The 25053-nt window shown below is 44.6% G+C and overlaps 1 protein-coding gene across 4 annotated transcripts in view; it reads right to left on the bottom strand.

The window, feature by feature from the left end:
* Positions 1-24533, bottom strand: part of CCDC93 (CCC complex scaffolding subunit CCDC93) — an 84456-nt gene extending 59923 nt beyond the window's left edge. For 2 of the 4 annotated variants that reach the window (XM_080798150.1, XM_080798152.1), the window contains exons 1-6: positions 24332-24515; positions 19798-19911; positions 18266-18360; positions 9974-10085; positions 5367-5465; positions 4537-4593 (exon numbers count right to left, since the gene is read on the bottom strand). In XM_080798150.1, the coding sequence (XP_080654276.1) occupies positions 4537-4593; positions 5367-5465; positions 9974-10085; positions 18266-18360; positions 19798-19911; positions 24332-24373 (519 nt within the window). In that variant the 5' untranslated portion in view covers positions 24374-24515. Of the gene's footprint in view, positions 1-4536; positions 4594-5366; positions 5466-9973; positions 10086-18265; positions 18361-19797; positions 19912-24331 lie in introns of all 4 variants that reach the window. The other 2 variants (XM_080798151.1, XM_080798153.1) reach the window with 2 other exon arrangements.
* Between the last annotated feature and the right edge of the window lie 520 nt (positions 24534-25053).

Here is a 25053-nt window from a genome sequence, read left to right as displayed (position 1 = left end):
TCTGTGTCATACACTTTACACAACTGCATGTGCTGACCACAGATAGGGTAAGCCCTGGGACTGGAAAGATCCCAAACTGCTGCTGCAAATCTCCTTCAGAGATCTCTGACTATACAATCTCTGTGCTGTTGCTGTGTGACATTGCCGAGGCACCTGGACAATCTCCAGGAACCCCAGGGGGTTCCCTTGCTCCCCTCCCGTTCAGGATGCAGCCCTGGCACCTAGAACTCTGGATGGTGGCTTGCTGTGAGGGACTGACTGCCCCATCCTACAAGTTCACCTGTCAAAGCACCACCCCAATATAGCTTCTGTGCGCTGCTGCCCCCTCGTGGTCGTATCTTTTTCCTTGAAGAGACCCCAAATTCCCTTGATTCCCTTACTGATGGAAATTCACTGCTTTGACTTCGCCTCCTAGAGTGCGATCGGGCACATGGTGAGTGTGCAACTAACATTACTGAATGCATACGTACACAGATAAGCTTTTAGTCCTAACCCCGTTTACCTTACTACCTGTCTGATTTGGGGCAAGTTACTTTAACCTCTGTGATTCTCCATCTATAAAAAAGATACAAGTACAGTTATTATGAGGATTATTTCATAGTATCTGACACACAGCAAGAGATAAGTTAGATAATATATACCTAAGCTAAGATATATATAGATATACACAGATATAGGTATATCTATGTATATATATCTAAGACAGATAGCTATACATATTTTTTTTTGTGGGGGGAAGGGGCAGAGGAGAGGGAGAGAAGAAATCTCTCAGCCAACATCAAGAGTTGGACACTTAACCAACTGAGCCTAAGAGATCTGTTTTTAATATAGTACTATTGATAAAATGTACTAACATTGTTTTATGTATGTAGCCACATCTTATTTTATGTGCTGAATGAAAAGGCCTTCCTCATAGCATTTCTGCAGTAATAATTTCAAATGTCATGGTCTCCTAGGTAATCCCATCAGTTCCACAAAGCATTTTCTTCAACTAAACTGGAAGTTCTAAGGGTCCTCCCCCCCCCATTCTTACACAAAATTCTAAATATTACCAAAAAGTGTTCAATGAATAGTAAGCCATTACTTTTTGGAGCTTTGGGTAAAATTTCACAGGTACTCTTTACTCCAGGGTAACTGGGAGTAACAGACCTCACTGCACAAAACAGACCCTTGAGATATATGAAGGCTGACGGCTGAGACAAGGCGGAAGGAAGCTGTACAGCAGGCTAAGTGAGACAAATGAGCAACTATGTGATGACACGAAAAGGAGAAGGTGGTAAGGGGGGACCTGTCCTGGGTGGCAAGAGTTTTGATTTCTTACGTGCTTTGAAAATACACCTCCCATCAGCAGGCCTTCTAACAAGCAGCTAGCTACTCTGTAATAAGAAGGTATGGAGAAGCCAAGAAGTAATACATTTCAAGAAGAAAGCCGAAGTACTGGGAATAATCCCCAAGAGGAAGAAAAATGAGGCCAAGACAAAGAGAGAAAACCTCAAAGTGATGAGTGCAGAAATTCAAGTTCACAGCAGTCTTTCTGCCTGGCAATCTGCCAAGAGGTACTAACAGCCTTAGGCATAACCTCTGACCCAAATCCATTTCATCCAATGTTTCCTAAGTAAATAAAGATAAAAGGAAAAACTTAGCTATGAGAATGTCCTACATAGTGGCCAAAAGAAAAAATAAGATACAAAGTAAGCTAGTTAAATTAATACCACATAATGAATAATCTACAGCCAGTAAAAAAGGCTATGGGGGAAAGACAGTCTCAATTACACTGCTGAGCAAAAACCAAAACAGAATATACCATGTAATGCCATTTTTAGGGATCTCTAATTCTTTATATTGATATCCCTAACTCTGTATTTCCTACTGGAATATATATCAGTAATTATCCCTGGCTGGTGGCATCATGGTGACTTAGTCTTTGTAATTTCTCCCCATTTCTTCATTTTTTGTTATTATTACTAAGTTACTAGTACCAAATAAATATAGGCTTTTTTAAAACAAAAAATCATGCACCAAAAAATGGCTGGGCTACATAACCAAGGACAAATGTAAAAAACTGGAACAGTCTTATAAGGATAAGTATAAGCTAAATATTTTACTTTTTTAAAATATTTTATTTATTTATTTGACAGACAGAGATCACAAGTAGGCAGAGAGGCAGGCAGAGAGGCAGGCAGAGAAGAGGAAGCAGGCTCCCTGCTGAGAAGAGAGCCTGATGTAAGGCTCGATCCCAGGACCCTGAGATCATGACCTGAGCCGAAGGCAGAGGTTAACCCACAGAGCCACCCAGGTGCCACAAGAATAAGCTAAATATTTTTTAAAAATATTAAAAGGTTTAATATTTATTTTTTAAGAAAAGGTTATATCTAAGCAAGAATAAGTAAAAGTCTGCTGGTTGAGGTGCAATGGTATTATGTTCATAGATGAAGAAAGACAACATGATAGTTTCCACTTGGCAGACATTCTCTAGCTGGACTAAAAATTTTCAAGTATTAAAGTCACAGAAAGGGGACTGAAGAGGTGGCAGGAGAGCACCTTGCCGCTCTAGATGCCTCTGAATCTCTGGGACCTAGATACGTAACATCTCAGAGCCTGAAATAAGCCAGGAAAGTTGCCGTAAATTGGTGCCAGGGGTACGTGGCAAAGAGAGCCCAGGCAAAGAGAGGAAATGGGAGGAGCACCACACCTGTCATGTTTGAGGATATGATGTAAAATCAAAATCTGGCTGCTTCTTCCTATTCTGCAAATATGGAGGGAATCTGTTAACCGTTCTGGCTTCAAGCTTCTGATTTATAAAACAGAAATAATAATATATAACTTGCTGAGTGTTAGGGAGGAGCTAATGAGAGGATGCTTGTAAAAGGCCTAATTAGGTGCCAAACACATAAAAGGCCCTCAATCAATATGTGGCAGCTACAGATAGACGTTTTAAAAGGCTGGGTCTGAAAATTAGGCACCTATTGTGGGACCTTATGTGAATCCATAAGTTACCACTCACAATTTAAGTTTGGGATTCTAGATTCGTTAGTAAGGAGCAGGTAAGAAACACTGATGAGGCATGTAAAGGGCAGACCTGGGAAAAGGGTAGAAGGAGAGGGAAACAGCCTTCAGAACCCAAGACATACCCAACAAATCAGTTATTATTTTTCTTGACAAATGCAGTTAGGAGGAATCCTTAATAGCTTTCAAAGACACTATATTGGTAAGTTTAAAAAAACACAATTATATTCAAAGCATGACTCCAGCTCAGTATAAAAATGCACATTAAAAACATGGAAGAGGGTGCCTGGGTGACTTGGTTGGTTACATGTCTGCCTTCAGCTCCCATCATGATCCCTGGTCCCTGCTTAGCAGGGGAGTCTGCCTCTCTCTGCCTACTCGGCCTGCCACTTCCCCTGCTTGTGCTCTCTTCCTCTCTCTGACAAATAAATAAAATCTTTTTAAAAAAAAAGATGGAAGAAGTATGTCCAAGCATCAAAAGAAGCTGCTTCTGTGCTGTGGCATTAAGGCTGATTCTGTTCCTCTGTATCTATCAACCTTAAAAAAAAAAACAAAAAAACCAAAAAACTTTAAGGATGTCTAAACAGAACAACTATTTTATAACCAGGGGAAAACAATTACTCTGATGTCATATCATGTCCTGTTGTTATTATTATCTGATACTGCCACCATATCTGAGAATAGTGTCTGGCTTCAGAGTGTAACTGTCTTGAAGGTTTTCTACTCCTTTCATTTCCAAAATGGAATTGTGAAAAAAAATAAATTACAACTCTAAAGTGACAAAGACTTTTCTTGTTTTAAAGGAGCGCTTCACGTCATCAAATGATTCTTATTCTTTTTAGAGTGATCACCTTGGAAGACCACATATTTATTCTTAAAGTAGGGGGGAAAATGCAAAATAACCCAGCACATTATTTTTGGAAGGAAGCAAACTTGTCCCCAGACACTGGGGCTTCATTCCCAGCAGCTCCGGTAGGAGGGCTGGGGCTGGGTGGGGTGTGTGCCGGCGAAAAGGTTCTGCTGGGCTGGCCCAGAAAGGTTTGAAAAGCTCTTCGCTGCCCTTTTCACCGAGGGTAGTGGGCGCGTGAGTGCAGACTCCACAGTTAAGATCCACTGTGTGGGTGGTCAAGGCCATCCCAGTTTGTCACACAAAACTCAGGAGCTGCTCTGCCTCTCCAGAGCCATCACAGGGTGCTAACCTCAATTTGCCAGCTCCAGTTCAAAGGAGCTCTTCAAAGTTGACACCTGCCACTGGCACAAATGAGGAAAGGCTTTGGATCTGGAAAATTCCTCCCAGAAAACTGGAACTAAGAAAAACATAGGGCAGTGGTTGTGGCATCTTCTACCCATGAACGCCAGCGTCCAGGTATGGGCACTGAGGTAGGCGAGGCCTCCCTCACACACCCATTTGAGGTCAGCACCTGGGCAATCCCAGGAGGGACTGGGCAAGGGTTTTGGGATTTGAATCATGGGGCTATTTGGAGGCTGTGAACCTATGTCCTTCCCCCACACAGGGGCAGGGGAACTTACTGAAAGGTCAACAACCGTCTTGATGGCCTTTTCTTTTCTCTTTGTGAAGTCATCATCCTGCAAGACAAAACACAGGGATCAAACAAACGGTGTGTGAAGACTGAAACTCAACCGGACTTCTCAGAAACCTGTCTTACAGACTGATTTCTCATCACAGCTTTGCCTGCAGGAGCTTCCACCTTCTAACAAAGTGGACGATAACATTCATGGGAAGAAGCCAGGGCCTCTGCAGATGGCTCCAGAACAGGTCCCACGGTGGTAAGAAAGAGGGGGACCACGGAGTGTAGTGCTGAAGCCACGTGTTCTCATTCAAACCCTGATGAGCTCTAACACCCACGGCAAGTGACCCAGTCTCCAAGCCTCAGTCTCACCGTCTGTTAACAGGGACCCCACCACCTACGTCAAGGAGTGGCTGTGAAGCTTAAAGAGGAGAAGGTATGCGATGGGCTGGGACTGAGTAGTAAGGACTCAATAGCTATGTGTTATGATTGCAGTGGGGGAGGTACTATAGGAAGGCCCTTGGCAATGACCTAGGTGGTCTTTCGAAAAGCTTTATACAACCATTAAAAAAATACACTCATGTTCTTATAATTTAATAAAAGTTCTGACTCAAGTACTAAAATTGAGAGAAAAGGACAAGCCTGCAGGGCTCTACACCAGTGCCCATTTAAAGAGGCAGTTCTGATGAGCCAGGAGGCCTGCTGTCAATGCTGGCCTGGCAGGGGCACAGACATCCCACAGACGGGTCTGAGTTTACTCCGCTCCCCCTGGGGAGTCTGTAAGTGTACACTCATGTACATTGGACGAAAAAAGAAAAGGAGAATACTGACCTCGGGGAGACTGTAGGTTTTCTGGAACTGGGATATGGAGTAGGAGCGGATGTAGTCCCCCATTTCTTCCTTGGTTTCTATAGCTCGCTTCACCAGCCACTGGGAAAGAAAGGTGGGAAATGTGAGGCTTGGGATGAACCATCACTGTGGTAAAGGCCAACTCAGAGACAGTACAACCCGTGAACCCAAATCACTTGAACCCAATACTTGAACTGGCTGAGTGATGAGAAACTATCCACACCTACTGTCCTATGCGAAAAGCAGCCCGTTGGGCATCCGAGATGCTGAGATCCATTGGGATCAAGAGCAGAGCCACTGTGCAGGAGCCTTAAAGCCTCATGTCGGATGCTCAGGCCTCAGTATCCCTCTGTGGAGAGGTGAGAATATATCGTTTCTTTCACCTCACAGAGCTACTGTGGGAGCACATGAAATCCTAAGCACTAGAATGTTCTGTAAATGCCTGAAGCACACCACGAATATAGTCACACAGCCCCCTGGTTCTAGTGGCAGATCTCAAGATCACTTTCTTGTGCTGCTGGCGCCACAGACCAGAGAGAGGGAAGAGAGCCTCAGAGAACGTCTAGTACGATCCCTTGTTTCACTGACTGCAACGACCTCCCCAAAATTCAGATTTGAGGACAGGCTTGTTGAGTACACAGCCCTAGGCTTCAAGGGAGCCAGGCACTCACAGCATTTGCTCTCTTAATCCACACAATATCATGCCGGCCACACAGTCTAGAACCTGAGGCTCAGAGACTGCGTGATCTGTCCATTGCTCCGCAGGTAGCAAGCACAAGGCTGCGAGTCACAACTCAGAGTCTCTCCCACACTGGAAGACTGGACATACAGGTTTTATTTGTTTTCTATCTGTACTGGGCTGATATGCAAAAGTAGCTGTTCTTCATTGCTCCCCACTTAAAGCTCCAGTTAGTGACAACACACACAGACACACCCCCAGGACCTGTGGAAGATGCAGGTGCTGAGAGTAAGAATGTAGGATACAGAAACACAGCCTCTGCCTCCCCTCCCTGGCTCTTCATGCAATTCCTTTATAACGAAAGAGCATCATGGAGGGGGATGACATCTGTCTGAGTCGCCATGCTCTGTCCAGATAGTTAGTACATCTCGAAAGCAGTATATGGACAGTAGCTGTATTTCCCCATGAGCACAGCATCCTTGGCAAGACTTAGCTACCAAGGAAAGCAGACACATGGCATATGGCATGGTGCTCCTACAGGGATGGACGGAATGCTTGTTCACAGAGGACAGCCAACTCAAGTAAAGGACATGTTCAGGAAATCAATGCCCAGGATGGGGATGGCTGCAAAGAACTCTAGGAGGAATATTTCTTTATTGTTAGTTTCATTTATTTCCATCACTCCACTCGACCCCACCTCCAAACAAGGACCTCAGGCACTAAAACCCAGAAGCAAGGACACAAGATTGGACAGTATTCAGAGACTCTGTAGCCCCTCTCCCACACCTCACCCAGCACCAGAGCCCAAGACAACTAAGGAGGCTGGCTCCTTGCTCAACTCAACTTCTCTCTACTTTCCTTTGGATGGGGAGATCCAGCTTATGGACTCTCAAAGTTGTTTCTTTTTCAGATATTCCTCCATGAGTTAGATCTACACTGACTTTTTACTTGGCTGGATCCTGGTGAGTGTGATGCGATAAGGAAGGTAAGGAGTCTTAGGATTCAGAGAATCGGTCACCATTCTGGAGGTCCTAGAGTGAAGGGCTTTGGAGGGAACCTCTTAGATAGCTGAGCTCTGCTGCGGGCCCCCAGCATTCAAGCAAAGTACTTACCTCACAGGATTCCCATATCCGGCATGGGAGGAAAAGATAGGACCTAGAACTACCGGGGCTGGAAATTAGACCCATTCTTCTCGGGGCTGGCATTCCGAGTGTTCCTAGTGCTAAACAGTGTGAGCACAGGTGGTGAGCCTCTAGAGGTACACAAGACAGCTAACTTGATGAATGCTCTTTACTGGTCTCCAGCAAAACGGGCAAAACCTACAAGTATGTGGTTAGTTTTTCATAATACTTTCATAGTATTCCATTTAAGGGACTATCCTTTATTCTGAGATTGGGGGTTAAAAGGCCTTTCTTTTAGGAAATGACAGAGAAAGACAGCTGTTACAATTTCTTTATTGAACTATAACTGATACACAGTGTTACATTAGTTTCAGGTGTACAGCATAGTAATTCGACAATTCTATGCATTACTCAGTGCTCACCACAATAAATGCAGTCACCATCTGTCACTACATAATGTTATTACAACAGTATTGACTATATTCCCTAGGCTGTACTTTTCATGTCTGGGACTTATTTATTTAATAACTGGAAGTCTGTACCTCTTTACTATTCCCTTCACCTATTTTGTTCAACCCCCACCTACCTCCCCTCAGGCATCTACAAGTCTGTTTTCTGTATTTAAGAGTCTGTTTGTTTTGACAGTTGTTACTCTTAAAGATTTCTTGTCTGGCAAGATACAGGTGGCAACCATAGATCAGCCTCCATTTTTGCTTTAAAATTTTACGGAAGCATGTAATTAAGAAATCTGGTAACTATTAATGTCGGTTCTCACATCCAGACAGGAGGCCCTCCAGCATTCCACGTACAGCACAGAACATTCAGATGGGGGTGCCTGGGTGGCTCAGTGGGTTAAAGCCTCTGCCTTCGGCTCGGGTCATGATCTCAGGGTCCTGGGATCGAGCCCTGCATTGGGCTCTCTGCTCAGCAGGGAGCCTGCTTCCCCCTCTCTCTCTGCCTGCCTCTCTGCCTGCTTGTGATCTCTGTCTATCAAGTAAATAAATAAAATCTTAAAAAAAAAAAAAAGAAGAAGAAAAACATTCAGATGTTCAAAATGCCCAAACTAGCGACAGAAGATCACTTCCCTTTCATCACCTTCTCCTACCTGGACCAGATGTTTTGCACTCAAAGTTCTAGCTTAGGGCTGAGTAAGTTCGAATCACTAGAGATTCAGGCTTTGGGGAAAAAAGCAACAACGTCAGCATGGTGGTGGTGGAAGTTTCAGTGATAATCAACTAAGGGTCTCTACTTCCTGTTTTCACAAAAAGGACCATGTACCATTCTTGCTGCATCAGAGGGAGAAAGTCCAACCAAGCCAATGAATCAAATTCTGAGTTAAAGCCTTAGCTTCCAATTTACAGACTTCATGGGATTTGACTGAAAGTCTAGTGCAGGGGAAGTTCCCAAACACTAACAAAACCAGAAACGACTGTGGAACACTTACAAAGCACTTACTAAAACATGCTGGTCCCTCAGCTGAGTGCTAGCTACATATTAATGTACTTAATTCTCATCCTGTCAGATAGATACTGTTACTGTTTCTATTTAACAGATGCAAAGTTAAGTCATTTGCCCAAGGTCATGCAGCTAAATGGCAGAGCCAAGATCTGAACCCAGGAAATCTCCAGTCTAATAATAATATCTTAACTAAGATACTAACTAATAATAATAATCTTATCACAGGACTGGAAGACTCTTCAAGCAGAGGCTGCATGAATGGCAGAGTGGGAACAGTACAAGGTCCAGTGACAAGGAGTTCAGATGGGAATCTTGCTTGTCTGCACACCAGTTCTCTGCCCTTGAGCAAATCAGTTACTCTCTGTATCTCCTTGCCTCAGACATAATGACTGGGATTATAACAGGTGCTTCAAAGAACTCTATAAGGATCATCTGCAAAGCGCTGTTCACACACCTGGCCCTTTGCGCCTCCTCTTTTCACAGTGCCCGGAGGAGGCTAGGACACCGGACTGCAAGGATGTAGGGGGTTGTACAGCGTGAGCCACTTAATCTCAGAGCCTTGGGAAACAGCCAGGGTGGAAACAAGCTCCCATTAGACATCCAGTCATCAAATAAAGACTAACTGCCGACACGGTGCCAGACATGCCACGAGGTGCTGGAGACACTACAGTGAGCAAGGAAGCTAGCTATGGTGCCTGCCCCCAAGAAGCTCATGGTCTGACAGAAGGGGCAGAAATGGTTACAAACTATAGCAAGGAAGATTCCTACAAAGGAAAGGAATATGGCTGGGAGGAGTGGATATGGCAAAGGAGGCTGTTCTAGATTAGGAGGGGGTCAATGGAAGCTTTCTCGAGGAGGTTTGGGAGAACTGAAATCTGAAAGATGAATATGGGTTAAGTGGAAAATGAAAAGAACCTTGCAGCCTGAGGGAAAGGCCCTGTGACAGGAGGAAACAATAATATGTATGAGAAAATCGGAAAGAAAGTGAGAGAAGCTAGAACAGAAAGAACAAAGAAGAGCATGGAATAAGGTCAGGCTCGACAGCACCCCAGAGCATGGGGTGCTATGGAGTTCTATCTTTACCAAAAGGGCAATGAAAACCAGTTAATGGGAATGTTCAAAGATCACGACAGGGGATGGTGAAACCAGAGTGGAAGGGATGGAGTACTGTCTCCTTCTGAGGAGGCCGTCAGGGAGCATCACCCTGCCAGGCTCCACCAGTTCCACACCACACCCATGAGGTCCAGGACCTAGGCCAGACGGCCAGACAGCCAGACCCACTGTGGGGATTCTGACATGCAGAGGACAAGAAACCATGAAGAGGCTCTCACCTGGACAACAGGAAATATGTGAATAAAATCCATGCCCTGGATCTGGTGGGGCTCCAGCTGGTGTGGACACTTCATCCTTGGCAGGACTGAGACGATTTTTTCGGATAGTGCTCTGTTTGGAAAAAACAAGCAAAGAGTGAGAACACACTAAGTGGCCCTTAAGACATCTCTCAAGTCTGGGCGGCATTCCAGAAGAATCTGGGGCTTCTCAGCACCAGACCGTGACCAAGCTTCTCCTGGCTGCCTGCAAAATGAGAAAAATAAGCACAATTCAGATGTGTGTGTATGCATGTGGCTGAGAGCACAATACTGCTTTCAGGCTTTATTGCAGAATGTTTTTCTCCCTATCTTTTTTATATTAAACCACACCGTTTCTTTTTTTTAACTTTTTAAAAAAAATTTTATTTATTTATTTGACAGACAGAGATCACAAGCAGGCAGAGAGACAGGCAGAGAGAGAGGAAGGGAAGCAGGCTCCCAGCCAAGCAAAGAGCCCGATGCAGGGCTCGATCCCAGGACCCTGGGATCATGACCTGAGCCGAAGGCAGAGGCTTTAACCCACTGAGCCACCCAGGCGCCCCTTAAACCACATCGTTTCTTTATGAAATTGTGGTGATGTCTGAGGTAGTAATTATTAATGAACATCCTTACATGGTAAAATACAAAGTTTTCAGTGGCCCATGTTCTTTTACATTTCGTTTTACTGACCTACTTTTTCCAAAGATCTGGGAACCACTAGGTTACATATTAAAAAAAGGTTCTAAATATCATTCAGGCAACAAATAATTACCAGGCCCTGTGCTGGGTGCCCAGAATATTAAGACAAAACATGGGGCCCTATACTGAAAAAAAAAATGTGGAGTTCTTCACTATTGCATAAAATTGTTTTTAAAATAAAAAAAAAGAAGCCTTTCTTTTTTTTAATACTTTAAAATTAGTCCTAGATTTGGGGAAACCATGTCCTTGTTCTTTTTGTCCAGGGAGCAGAATTTTTCTGCTTCTCATGGGGGGGCACTCTGATCTCTCTCCAACACCTTGCTTCAGTCCTAGAAAACATCAGGGAGTAGGGAAGGGAAGAACGGGGCTCCCTGAGACCCCAGAGCATCCTTCTAGCTCCGTCAGGAGGCCAGCATCCTCCCCCTGCTCCCGCCTGGACCCGGGTGGGGCACTTTTACAGCTGGAGTGATAGAGCGATCTGTGGACAAGTCCACACCATGGCAGACTTCAGTTTCCTTCTCTACTCAGCTGATACTTGATCTCCAGATGTCACGTTCTTGTTTCTTACACCTTAATTGGATCAGATTCAAGAGGAGAGAGCAGAGGTTATTTAGTGGGTCTGCCTTGAGAAACAGTCACAAGGCATGTCCTTGTGGGGCCATATGGAGAGATGGGGGCCTCTGGCTCAGCTTATGTGGATAGTTTAGGTTACAGTCCCACCTAAAACCCTTCTAAAAAATAACCTTAGCCTGTTACAGCAGCTACTGTGGTCTTGTCTCCAAGTGAGGACTATTTCCCCAGGTCTTACTAGATGCTTCAAATTCAGCAAGTCTGGGTCTACCTGAAGTATTCCTTATTCAAGGAACAAGGAAACTTTTATCTTTCTGCAGCTCCATAATCCTTCCCAAGAGACAGACACCCTTAAGACCAACATCTAACAAAGGCCTGAGTGAGAGCAATTATTGTCTTACCTACGCTGCCCTTAGTAGGTTCTATGCTCTCAGTCTTGGTGGGAACTAAGTACAATCTAGGGAGAAAAGCTAAACGGCTCCCCAAGGAATGGTCCCTGGAGAACACATTAGAAAACTATGTTTATTCCTGGAAAGTAGCTTTACATGGTGGCACCAAGGTTATGACTGCTAAAAGAGAAATAGTCATGTCCACAGCTCCATGGATCATAATATCCATGTCCAGTCCAATATGTTAAGAGAAAAAAATATGGTCAGGGGAAGACGGACACCCTACTGTATACATTCACAGAAGGAGGGGACACCCATCTCCCAGGAGGGAAGCCTAGGAGAGAACATTTTCACCTCCCACAGAGGGAGTGCATATGTGAATTATTCGAAGGTCCGAGGCATGGAAGGACACTGTCCTGTGGCTCTCAGCCACTATTGCAGTCCCTCCTCTCTGACCAGCATGTCTTTAGGACACATGCATCTTTCTGGTCACAAGATGTGTGGCTGCCCAATGGGAAAGCCCATGGCTGGCCAGCTGTTGCTGGGGCTCAAATGGGATAGTTTGGTAGGTAAGTATTAACAAACCCAGTTGACAGCATATCTAAGGCTCTATCTACAACACACTTTATTTTTTATTTTAATCTCCATCAGACTCTCATGTTTAATTTCTTTGAAACTTGTGAGGGGAAGAGGCTGGTGCTTAGTTGGCTCTGTTTCCTAAACTCCAAGCTTAGCAAATGAAGGACTTGGCATTCTTGCTCAGGGCAGGTATTAACTGTTGATAGACATGGGGCTTTTCTGCTCAGTTATATTTTGGTTCGGTGGGAGGAAAGCTCCCCCTAGTGGCTACAGATCTGAGTCTGCAGAGGGTTACAGGTTGCATGGAACCATTCAGTAGCTTAAAAACAAGAGGCTCGGACCCCGAACACTATCCAGCCCAACCCTCTCTACCTTCAGACAGAGTTGTCTCTGGTCACTGATCAGAGGCTGACTACCTTCCTGGGTCATAAAGGCCCTGAGGGAAGGATGCCCCGGGTCATCTCGGGGTTTATAAGCCTATTAAACCTGCCTCCTAGAACTCACTGCCAAGACTGAGGTCTTACTCGGCAGCATACGGAAGCAGCTGGAGGCACAAATACTCCTGGACTGAGGGAGGGACGTGGGGGAGACACAGGCAGGGTGGGGGGAGGGGACAAAAGTCAGGAGGATTTCTTGTGGAAGCCCACCAGCCCCTATCTGTTTCTCCCTGGAGCTCAGGGTAGACTCTCTGACTTTCTGAAAATCTGGGAAAATGACAAATGCAGAGGTCCCCAGTCAGGTTTCCTAGCCTAAGACTGAACATTGCCCACTTGCTACTACAGGTGATTGGTTGGATTCCTTCAGTTTTTAAGGGTGTTCAGTACACGGTTTCCTCCTCCACTGCAAACAGTTTGAAAGAGAGTGAATTAAACCAGGGTCTAAATTCCAGCTCCATTACTGGCTCTGGGATTTTTGGCAAGTCACCTGACCCCTCTGGTCCGGTACTCCTATCATAAATGAGGAAAAAATGCCTTTGCTCCTTATTTGAACTTATAGTGAAGATGAAACAGTAAAATGCGAGCACAAGTGCTCTGCACACAGGTGCCTATCACTTGTGTGTTACCGAACTCCATTATGAGCCTAAAAATCTCATGACCTCCGAGCATAGGATTCTGTAGTATGGGGCTTTAGGAAAGGGTGGGAGGGTATAGACAGAAGGAGGGTATAGACAGAAGGCAGAAGCTCATGAAACCCTCCAGCAAAAAGGATGAACAACAGAGAGGCCTCAATTGGGCACACACAGAAAAGAGCCTGAAAGATAATGACGCCCTCAAGAGGCAAGTGCACTCCTCAGACAGTGCTAGCTGGCCCCCCATCACATCAGCTGGGACATACTGAGGCACTGCAAACAGAAGGCAGTATTAAGTCTAAATTGCACATAACCAGAACATATTAGAAAACCAAACAGAAAAGACTTCTGAATAATTCAGTACACTGTGGCTATGGCATTTCTCTTACAGATAATAGAGACCCGACTGCCTGGTTGCACGCTAGAGGCTGGTGGATTTTCAGTCCTGCAAACTGCTGCCCCCAGCTTTGCCCACAATTACAGTTCATGGCTCTGCACTTAAAAGCACACCAAGTACCTACCAGAGAACATACTACCGGATATCCTCAACCCCTTATCCAAACCCTTTGGGGCCACATTTGTTTCAGAATTCACAACTTTTTAGATGTTTGCACTTTCATGGACCTAACAGGCATATACTATATATTATGTAGAGCCCAAGTGAAATCTAGACTTGAAATGATTATTTCTGCAGCAAAAGTTATGAATGTTCACCTATGTGGGGGTCCAAATAGACTATAAATATCTTAAGGAAGTTCAGGTCATGTTTTGTTCCCAAATGAATTTTGTACCCACATGTAGAAAGAAAGAAGCCTGTTTTCATTGTTTTTTAGATTTCAGATTAAGAATCTGCATAAAAACACTGTACTCCAGTATCTGTTAAGAGTACCGTCACTGCTGGGAAAGTATAAAACTCTCAAGGACACGAAAGTGAAAAAGGGGCTAAGAACCACTCTAAAACACCAAGGGAGTTTAGGAAGAAGGGCTACACGGAATCTAGGAAATGGGAAGACTGGTGCAGAAAGAATGCACTGAGAGAAATCCCAGAACGTCAGGGGTGCCGCAGGTGTCAAAAGCAATCACTTAAATTGCAACAGAAAGAGGCTTCATTCAGGAGTGTCTTTGAGAAGATAGTGAATTTATGTTAATAAACAGACTAAGAAAGAATCTGGCCAATCTCATCTATAGGTAAGGATATGTGCTTCTTTGAGGAAAAAAAAAAGGCAGTCAGAAACTCAAGGAAAATAAGCTGTATAAACATGAGGCAAATTACAGTGTGCCTGATTTTCAGTGACTTTTTGTACAAACCACCTCCACTTGCTCAGGCCAAACCCCTCAGAACCAGTCTTAACTCTGTTCTTAGTCACACCCAGATCCAATCTGTCATGACATTCTGTTGTTTCTCCCTTCAAAGAGGATCCAGAATCCCTCCACTGCTAGCCCACTGTCCTGGGCACCATCTTCTCCCTTGAGCATGGCTACAGTATGCTTAAGAATCTCCCTGCTGCCAACTTCATCCCCTCACTCAGTAATCAGAGGGTTCCTTCTAAAACCGATTATGAACAGATTATGTTCTTCCTCCGCTGAAAACCCTTCAAGAATTTCCCATCTCGCTCAGAATAAACTCAAAGCCTTTATTTACTCTGACCTATGAAGTTCTACCCCACCTGGCCCCTACAACCCATCTGCCCCTCTCCCATTGTTCCCTCCTCCCCACCTCACTGTACACCAGGCAAGCTTCTGCTGGGAGCCTTCACGCTCACCGTCTCCTTTGCTTGGAACCCTCTTTTCTCAAGTCCTAGCTCCCATATCACCTTCTCAATGAGGCCATGCTGACTTAAAGTCACACAACTGCCTCCAAAGCACGTCCCTCTTCATATACCATCCCAGCTGTAATTTTTTTTCATAGCATATATTACTTCTATATGTAATCTGATTATTTATTAAATTAGTTGCTTCTGGTCTGTCTCCCCGCCAAAGACTCTAAGCTCTGTGAGGGCAGGACATGTTTCATTAACATACCCTAAGTACCCAGAACAATGCCTGACCCGTAGGTGGGACTCCATAAATATTTGGTGAGTCAATGAATAAATAAGGATTCCTTTTGACTGTAATATTTGAATATTCTCCACCAAACAGCACCGTTGTCGTCCAAAAGATTATATTTCTTTTTCTCTGGCACCATCACAATTCTTAGTTCTTACTGTAAACACTGTTTATAGATTTACTTTTAGAATCTACCTGTAGATAAAGCATGGACAATTTAATTGCTATTACAGAAAACAGACCATAAGTATTATGCCCTGAACATTGTAAGAGTAATGATATGCTGGTAAATGGAGGCTGAAAGGAAAAAGGAAAAACGGAGAGCAAAAACATTTACCCTACATAGCTAGGAACCAGGAGAAACCATCTCATATAAATGAGTCAAGAAACAGAAGCTTATATTGATTAAAGCTATACAACTGATCCTAGAAAAACAGATAATAATTACAAAAGTGGAAGAGGAGAGACAAAGGAGATGTAGTGAGTAGCACAGGTGAGCTAAATTCCTCCTCTTATCAGATTTAAATGAAAAATATATAATTAGAGATATGGAAGTGAGCTCTTTGAAAAAATCTAAAACCTAAACAGGCAAAGATGGTTCTTTCCAGGGAATAAAACCAGGGTTTTATAGAATAGGAATAGAGAGAGATGTTAGCTGTATATTTTGTACCCTTTGGCAGTATTTGAATTTTTTTTTTTTAACTTCATGAATGTGGCACCTACACAATAAAAACAAAATAAAAAGCACACGTCTGGATTAAGCCCGGCCAGCAGAGAACAGAGCCACACACATAGACTCCATCCCACCAATTCCGAGTAAGAACTTTTCATGACAGGTCACTGGCTGCGATGCCATGGTCCCAGAGTGACAGATGCTCCAGATGTAGAGCTCAGCTATTCATGGCTGGGCACTGAGGAGCACAGTGTCACAGAGAACAGTATGTCCTCTTTAACGAGCAGCCCAGAGATGTCCTTTGGTCTTGTTATTGTAAGAATTTCGGTGATTCCGTGGGACCGATTTTTCTTCAGCATGGAAACCATGAATTGGGTAATTTATCATGTTTTTCTCTTTTTGTTGGCTGCCAGAAAGCCTGGAGCCAAATCTGTGGCTCACCCTTATAAAAGCAAGGCATGTTGTGGCCCATGACAAATGTTGTAGCCTTATCCCCAACTCAGTTTGTTTTCCCTTTGCTTTGCCTTTTCTCTGTCACTGCTTCATATACATATTTGTAAACTACCTTCAATCCATTTGGAAGAGCTTTTTCCTGGGAAGGATAAAGCTTCAGAAAAATTAAGTCACAGATGCACACAGATCTGAAATCACAAATCTCTCTCCTGACAGATAAGGGAACTGAGGCTTGTCCAAGGTTATACAGCTGCCCACTGGCAGGGCAGGGCAGAAAGTGGGAGCCCAGTGGTCTAATGAGATCACCAAGCCCCTGGTGAGCTACGGAAGACCGAGCGGGGTCCACTCAGGTGAAACCTCTAACAGGGAGTCCATGCTGCCTTCTCTCAGTGGCAGGCAAAGTGAGGCTCTGCCTTACACAGAGGCAAAGGGGAGGGAAAGAGTCTCTTCTCACTCCGTTCAGCTTCCATCCAGTACATTCCTTCCAATTGCCTTTGGAAAGAGATAAACTAAGTAGTCCGGGACACTCTTAGAGAGTATCAGAAAAACTATTAGAGCTGCTGAACATCACTCATCATTGGGGGAAATGCAAGTCAAAACCACAGTGAGATATTACCTCCCACCTGTTAGAATGCTTAAACTCAAAAAGACTAACGAAAAAGATAACTAACACTGGCAAGGCCACAGAGAAAGGGGAACCTTTGTTCACTGCTGGTGAGACTGTAAATTGGTGCACCGGCTATGGAAAACAGTATGGATGTTCCTCAGAAAATTATAAAATAAAAAAATTTTAAAAATCATAGAACTACCTATGACCCAGCAATTTTATTCTGAGTATTTAACAGAAGGAAAGGAAATCAGATTCTCAAAGAGATACCTGCAGCCCCACATTCATTGTAGCATTACTCACAATGGCCAACTGTGGAAACAACCTAAGTGTCCATCCACGGATGAATGGATAAAGACATGTGTGTGTTCACACTGGAACGTTATTCCGCCATAAAAGAAAAAAGGAAATCCTGCTCTTTGCAACAACATGGATGGACCTTGAGAGCATTATGCGAAGTCAAAGAAGTCAGAGAAAAACAAATACTGTATATTTTCATGTGTATGTGGGAGTCTAAAGTAACTTAATTCACAGAAACAGAGAACAGACTGGTGGTTGCCAGAGGTAAAGAGTGTGGGGTGAGGGAACTGGGGGAAGGGTGACAAGAAGTACAAAAGGTACTTGCAATTATAAGATAGATATGCCCTGGGGATGTGATGTATAGCAAGGAGACTTGAGTTAACAATACTGTATGGTGTATTTTGAAAGTTGCCAAGAGCGTAGATATTCACATCACAAGAAAAAGTTGTGATAAGAAAGTTCACATAAAGTTATGATAAGAAAAAGTTCATATCACAAGAAAAAACATTTATAGCTATAAGAAGTGATGGATGTTAACTCAACTTACTGTGGTGATCATTTTGCAATATACATATCAAATCATTGTGTTGTACATCTTAAATCAATACAATGTTATGTGACGATAATCTCTCAATGAAACTAGAAAAAGAGAGAGTGAGAAAGAGTTAGAATAGTCTGAGCATTAAATGACATATAGGCTAGCTTTGTGACCGTGGCTTCTATCAAACTCCGTTTCATAATCTATAAAACTGTGATAATACCTGTTGCAATGAAAATCAAAATAAAATATGTAAGGCATCCAGCACAATTTTTGACACATAGAGAATACTCAAAAGTTAGTTCCCTTCTCCCCCTTTAGGCTCATCTGTGGAAAACCCTAATAACTTACATTTTTTGTCCTATTGTAGAGTTTTCCTGAAACAGCAAATCAACGTCTATGTCAAAGCTGCAAGTGGTAATGCACCAAGTCATCCCTCCTACTACCTGCAAGACATGAAGAAAATACCTGTTTTCTCCTTCTAGTTTGGGGAGAGGGGAGGAAATGGAAGGGAGAAAAATATGTAAGTTTTTATAGAATCAATGATCATACAAAAGTGTATCTCTTTAGAGTGAGAGCACATGTCCTTCTGATTCCATCAACTACAACTCATCTAAAACAGCACCACCGAATAAAACTTCCTGCAGTGATGGAAATGTCCTGTGTGCACACTGTCTAGTACACACATGGCACACATGGGGCTAGTGTGACTGAGAAGCTGACTTATACTATGAAACAAACATATCATTCACAGATCCTCCTTATATTGAGACATTAACTCTTAGCCAGGAGAAGGCTTAATCCAGTTTTAGGTAAGTGCCAGATTCCAGAGGAATTACGTGTTTTGAAGATCAGACAGGTTAGTAGCAAGGCTGACATTTGTGGCTCATTAGTGAATTTCCGTACATCTTGTTTTTTTCAAGTATCTAAAGGAGAGAAGAATCCCTGTTCTACTTTTCACAGAGGACCTTTCAGTGGTGCAAATGACCTCTGAGGTTTAAAAAAACACTCCAGCTAAATACTTTTCAGATATAGCTTGATGGGGACTCTGATCTCCGGCTGTGTTTAGACACAGTGAGACGCCTATAAATACAGATTCCGGGCCCCAGCCCAGATCTAACCAAATATCAAAGGGTGAGGCCACAACATCTGTATTATAAAACAGTCCACAGCGATTGTTATGCCAAGCCAGGCCGTGATCCACTGGGGCACTCAACACCTTCTTCCACTGGGAAGATTTCCTGGCCTGCTCTGTCTGGTCTGGAAGCTTCATTTCTGCTGCACTTACTACATCATGACACTGAGTGTGTTGCTTTACTTGTCTCCCTTCCCTATTCTACAGAAGCTGGCCTCCTTGAGTACAGGGCCTTGGGCTGATCTTTGTGCCCTCAATACTTATTACTATGCCTCGTACAGGATTCTTGAAGGTTCTGCTGAATTAACAGACTTCAACCCATTGTGACTTCTCTCCCCTCCATAGTGACACTCACTGCCTCCAAACTCAGAACTCACCATCATTAGAGTATGTGGCAACTGTGTACACACTGACTTGGGACAGCTCCTTATTAACTCAGATTTTATCTCATATAATCTTTCTCTTTCCACCCAAACTGTAAGTTCCTTAAAAGGAAGAACTAGTTCTAATGTTTTTTTGCACTCCCCAAAGCTCTGTACACAGAAAAGGAATTCAAGGCATATCTACTGACACATTTTTATTTTCTTGTAATAGGAAATTGGAAGACTTCTAATAACGAACCTGAATCCAAGAGAAACATGGACATTGGAGAAAGTAAAAACACAATCTCTTCCTCTTTTTCTCATCCCTGGTAAACCACTCTGTCCCAACAAAACACAGCCTAATGGTTAGAAAGGTTTCCTCTTACCTTGTCAAAAGGTGACAAACCTTTAATTCGTGCCCTGAAATATCCAGCTGCAACCAAAAGCTCCAGAATTTCGGTCAGCTTGACGTTTTGTTCTTCATCTTCTCTTGTTTCAACCTAGAACAAGAGCCAAAAGTTAGGCTGGTAAAATCCACCTTGAATAAAGGAAAACTGGGTGTATTTCTGACGCCACAATTTAATAGCTAAGGAGCTGTGACATTGGCTGTCTTGCTGTGTTCATGCTGGAGCATGGGGACACAGCGCTGTCAGAGTCACAAAGAACAGCATCCTCAGGCCTTGATAAGCTGTGTTTACTGTCACAGGTGGCAAGAAAAGACACACAGGCGATATAGATTACGCCTCTGGTGCTGAAGAAAACCAGGGACAGGCAGATTACAGCACATTACCTCCCTGTTCTCTAACGTACTGCTTACTTGACAGGTTCCAACTAAATAATAAACTCCTTACAGACAAAAACAAGTTTTTTGTGTTTTTTTTTTTAACTTTATGCACATCTTGGTCCCAAAAGCTACTGACAAACAGAGCAAGAACAAAGAAGGAAGTTCAAATATGTGTCTTTCTCTGCACTTCTCTTTTAGATCTCTAAAGCAAATACAAGGAGGGCTTTCAACCCAGATACACTGAAGGATGATTACTGCCACAAAATGGGATTGCCTTAAAAATAATAAATTCAGGGGCGCCTGGGTGGCTCAGTGGGTTAAAACCTCTGCCTTCAGCTCAGGTCATGATCCCAGAGTCCTGGGATGGAGCCCCGCATCGGGCTCTCTGCTGGGCAGGGAGCCTGCTTTCCCCCCTCCTCTGTCTGCTTCTCTGCCTACTTGTGATCTCTGCCTGACTTGGGGAGCCTGCTTCCCTCTCACTCTCTGCCTGCCTCTCTGCCCACGTGTGATGTCTGTCAAATAAATAAATAAATAAATAAAATCTTAAAAAAAAATAATAAATTCATCTAATATATTTGAATAGGGACCTGATTTTAAAATTTTAAGTTGTATCTTACCTTCGCCCCAGGTGTTGACAACTTAAAACCAGTGAAATATTCTAGTGCTTTTGCCTCCGTCTACTTTCATGAACAGTACCTTTCTTCTCTTTTGTTATTGCAGAACATAAAAAACCAGTAATCTATATAAAACACAGCTAACACATAGCTGGCTCAAAATCTATGGACCTACCTCTGACTACCCCCTCACCCAACAATGCCCATGAACTCTTCCTTTATTATACGTGTCACATTGACCTCCTCCCTTTTATTTACACTTCCTGCCAGGACTACTGCAACTGCCTCTCAATCTTCCTTCTGTTAATCTGTTTTCCTCCCTCCCTCCTAAATCACAACTTTCAGATCCTCCCTCTTTAGCTCATCCCCCAGTCCTTATCATTAACACATCATACATTGTCTGTAAGATAAACTCCAACGTTCTTGGTCTGGCATTTGGATCTGTGGCTGCAACCTATCTTTTCAGCTCCAGCCTTCACCTCCCTCCAGAATAATCCAGTCCTGGTATGGCCAACCTCAAGCATGGCTCATTCCCCTTTCTTCACTATTCATACCCCTTCTCTTCTCCTGATACTCCCTAACCACCCATAAACCAGCTTCAAATTCTAGCTCCTATTTGATGCCAACCCTGACAAATGCAGCCAGAAATGGTCACTCCTCTGCATTTCTATTTTATTTATAGTTCTAGCCATTCATACAATTAAGTATCAACCTTTTCCGAGTGAAATGTCTGGTGTTAATATATATGGCTGTCTTTAGAAATGGCCTATTAGCTGGATTAGGAGAGGACCCATATTTTATTCAGTCACGTTTACACCTGTTCTGAAGCAGCATTAGACTCAAAGGGCAATTAAATATGGAATGACATGTTCAATCATCACACAAAGTGCATGACCTATGCCAGTCATGGATTAACAAAATGTTTTCATAGTCATGACACTGAAAATGGAAAATCAAGTTTATTTTGAAGTATAAATTGCCAGGAGAGGGAGCTTACATATTAACAAACAGTTGAACAAAGAATTATTAAAGTGACTGACAATCTCTTGCAGTAGGAGGTGGTGAAGGTTATACCTTGCTTTACTCCTCTCTCAAATCACCTTGGTCCAGGCTACCAAAGCATTCCCTGGTTCTTAATGGACATGCAAAAATAAAGTAATATTAATTATTCACACCTTCTCTTCCTTTGCAAAAGATCTGGGACAGTTAAGCAACATATCTAAGTGGGGAGACTCAAAGAAAAGAGAAGGTAAAGAGCAATATGGTTCACAAAGACGGAGTAGGAGAGAAAAATGGGATGATATAAACATTTTCTTCAAACTCCTAGGATGTAAAACATGAACCTTTCATTTGTTCAGTCATCACTAATCATGAAAACACTTCCAAGAAGAGGACATTTCATCCCAGGAGGATCCTTCCTGGTTTGCTTGTACCTAATGAACACCCACGGCCAACCCCAAGGCAGATGCATGGCCCATGGTTTTTATCCACTCATCCCCAGAATGGAGAAGTATGTATACTTTTGCAATATAACCTGTGAAATAACTTCTTGGTGCAAGACACTGAATGGAGACTGTTAGTAAGACTCCACATTTACTTCACAGATTAATACCGAAACAAAATGAGAAAGGACCACAGGTTAACACACAGTGACTGAAAGAATGCCCTCTCTTGAGGGTATCAAAAGCCATCAGATTGGCTAATACACCCATTGTTAAAAAACTGAAATTCTGATAAAGATGAATGACTGTGAGCTCTTAAACCAGGCACGTTAAATTTTCATTGCTCTGTACTGTAGTTCATGGAAGCTGGAAGGCAGTGCCAAGTCCAGCTATTTTCCTATCCTTCACAGACATACAGAAAAGGGTTTAAAAAATTAAATTTAAAGAATTAACTGGATTAGTGACAGCTTAATGACACAGACTATCCATATTCATATGTACTGGTCTTTGAACTGAATGATACTAATTTAACTCTATCTACCCTCTGTGCCTCCTAATGGCCAAGAACTGTCTTAGGTTCCCAGAAAAGTGACAAATCAGACCCAGCCTCCTGGCAGTCAGAGAAGGGTTACACAAAGGACTCAGAGGATCATGCTGCTTTTTTATTTTAGAAAGATCCCCATTTATAGTACTGTGGGACACTGAATTAAAGGGATTTAAGATGGAACCTGAGAGGCCAGACAGGAGTCTATAGAAAAAGGTCAGGCAAAAACTCGGTAAGAGCCTAAAACAAACAAGTGACAAACAAGAAATATCAAATACCAGGACACAGTTCTGAGTCTTCACAATCCCCCATTCCATTGATGTAATTTGCATGTAAGGTTTTACCTAAAACAAGGGTTCTGACAACAGGACATTTCTTAGGTTTTCCTAAGATTACAATAAAATGGACTTACATTCTGGGCACACATACTCACAAGTAAGTCTGTCTTTCCATCACTATATCCCCAGCTTTTATACACAGAACAGTGATCCCTCAATTAGTGGGTACTTGTGGGATGAAAGAACTGAGGATTGGAAGGGGTGCGGATGGTGGGATGACAGGCGGTTGAATGGGGAAGGAACCACCCACCTTGTCAAGGCATCAGTCCTTCTGCCAGATGCCTGCTTCAAAACCTTAGGAGGGGGACAGAGGTGCAGTGTGGCTTCCATTTCTTTCCAGAATCTAGTAAACTAAACTAGACTTAGCTTTGGAGTAAATCGACTGGAAGAGAAGACACTTGCAAACCATCTAGCTATATGAATGACACTTGCAGCCAAAAGGAAATGCACGTTCCCTTTATTCCTAGCCAGTGTGGAAATCCGGAAACCACTGATTATCCTAACCCTCAGGACCGAGTGAGTATTTAATAACACCGCTGTAAGGAAAGGCACCCGCTACGTTCTGGAGAAGCAGCCACGCTTCCGCCAGGCGCACTGCCGGGCCACACAGCCCCACCGGACAGCGCGTCGCCTCCCGCAGACAACCCAGTGCGCGCACGGTTCCCAAACTTCCAGCTGCTACAGGGTCTGGCGTGCATTCCCTGCACACACCGAAGCGAGTTGGGGGTGGGGGTTCGGGACCCCGCGGGCCCCTCGGGGCGGCGGCAGGCGCCACAAGGTCACCGCCCTTTGCACAACCCGAGCCCGGACCGTCCCAGCACGCGTCTCGTGACTCCCAGGGCGCTGCAGCCCCGGGCTTCGGGGCGAGTCCTGCGGCGCCAGGGGTGGGGGACACTGCCTGGGAGAAGTAGGACCCAGGGCCCCGCGGCGCCTGGGGCTGCGTGGGGCTAGGTATTGGGCTGGGAAGACCACCTCCCTCCCCGGGGACCCGAGAGCGGCTGAAGTTTGTCCCCGCCCCCGCCCAAGCAGGGGGACCTCCTCGGTCCCCAGCGCACAGGGCCAGCTCTCCCCGCCCGGGACACACCTGAGAAGGGGGCGGGGCGCCCCAAACGCTTCCCGGGCGCCGCTCCGCCCGCCACCCCGCGGGCTCGGCCCTCTCCCAGGAACCCGGACGTGTCTGGGAGAGGGAGGTCCTTACCTGCGGGAGACCCTGGCCCTCCGGGCCCTTGGGCAACCCCATGGTCCTGTGACAGATGTGCGGCGGCAGCAAAGCTCGCGGAGCGCCCGGGGGAAGCTGTCCCCGGCCGCGGAGCTGCTACCGGGGTGGAGGCAAAGCGGGAACTTCCTCCGCCGCCGCTGCCGCCGCCGCCGGCCGGGAGCTCGGCGGCCCGGCGGAGCATGCGCGTTGGGAAAGGAGCGCGGTGCGACTGCGCCTGCGTGAGAACAGCCCCCGGGCAAGGCCGGACAGTGGGGGAAGCTGGAGCAACTGTCCCGGCTGGGCTCCGTGGCAGATGTTCCGCGGAAGTCGCGCTCCAGAACTCCGCAGTTTTCTCCGAGTCCTTCACAAAAGGGGCGATTCCCTCAGCTCGGGGAAATTTTGCATTTTGGCTCCCTCTCTGCGTTTCACAGGCGTCGGATGCCCCCAGTGGGGGTGCTGTCCGCTCCGGGAGCCGGACTTTGGAAGCTCCCTCACTCTGGTGTTAAAATTCCAGCATGAATGCGTTTGGGAATTCCAGACCTCGGCCCGGTTCTAGCTGAATCGGGGTGTCCCCCTGCTTCACGCGCACTTGCGCTAACTTCCCGATATGTATACGGACCAGGGAACAGAGCCCCTAAGAAAGGCTGCTGCACGCCCGCCGCTTCTTCAGTGTTCAAGGAGTGCGTCTTGTTTCTCAGGATACCTGGTTTGGGGTAATATCC

This window comes from Martes martes (genome assembly GCF_963455335.1).
Source record: "Martes martes genome assembly, chromosome: 3".
NCBI lineage: Eukaryota > Metazoa > Chordata > Mammalia > Carnivora > Mustelidae > Martes > Martes martes.
This window is presented reverse-complemented; position numbering and strand designations above follow the sequence as displayed.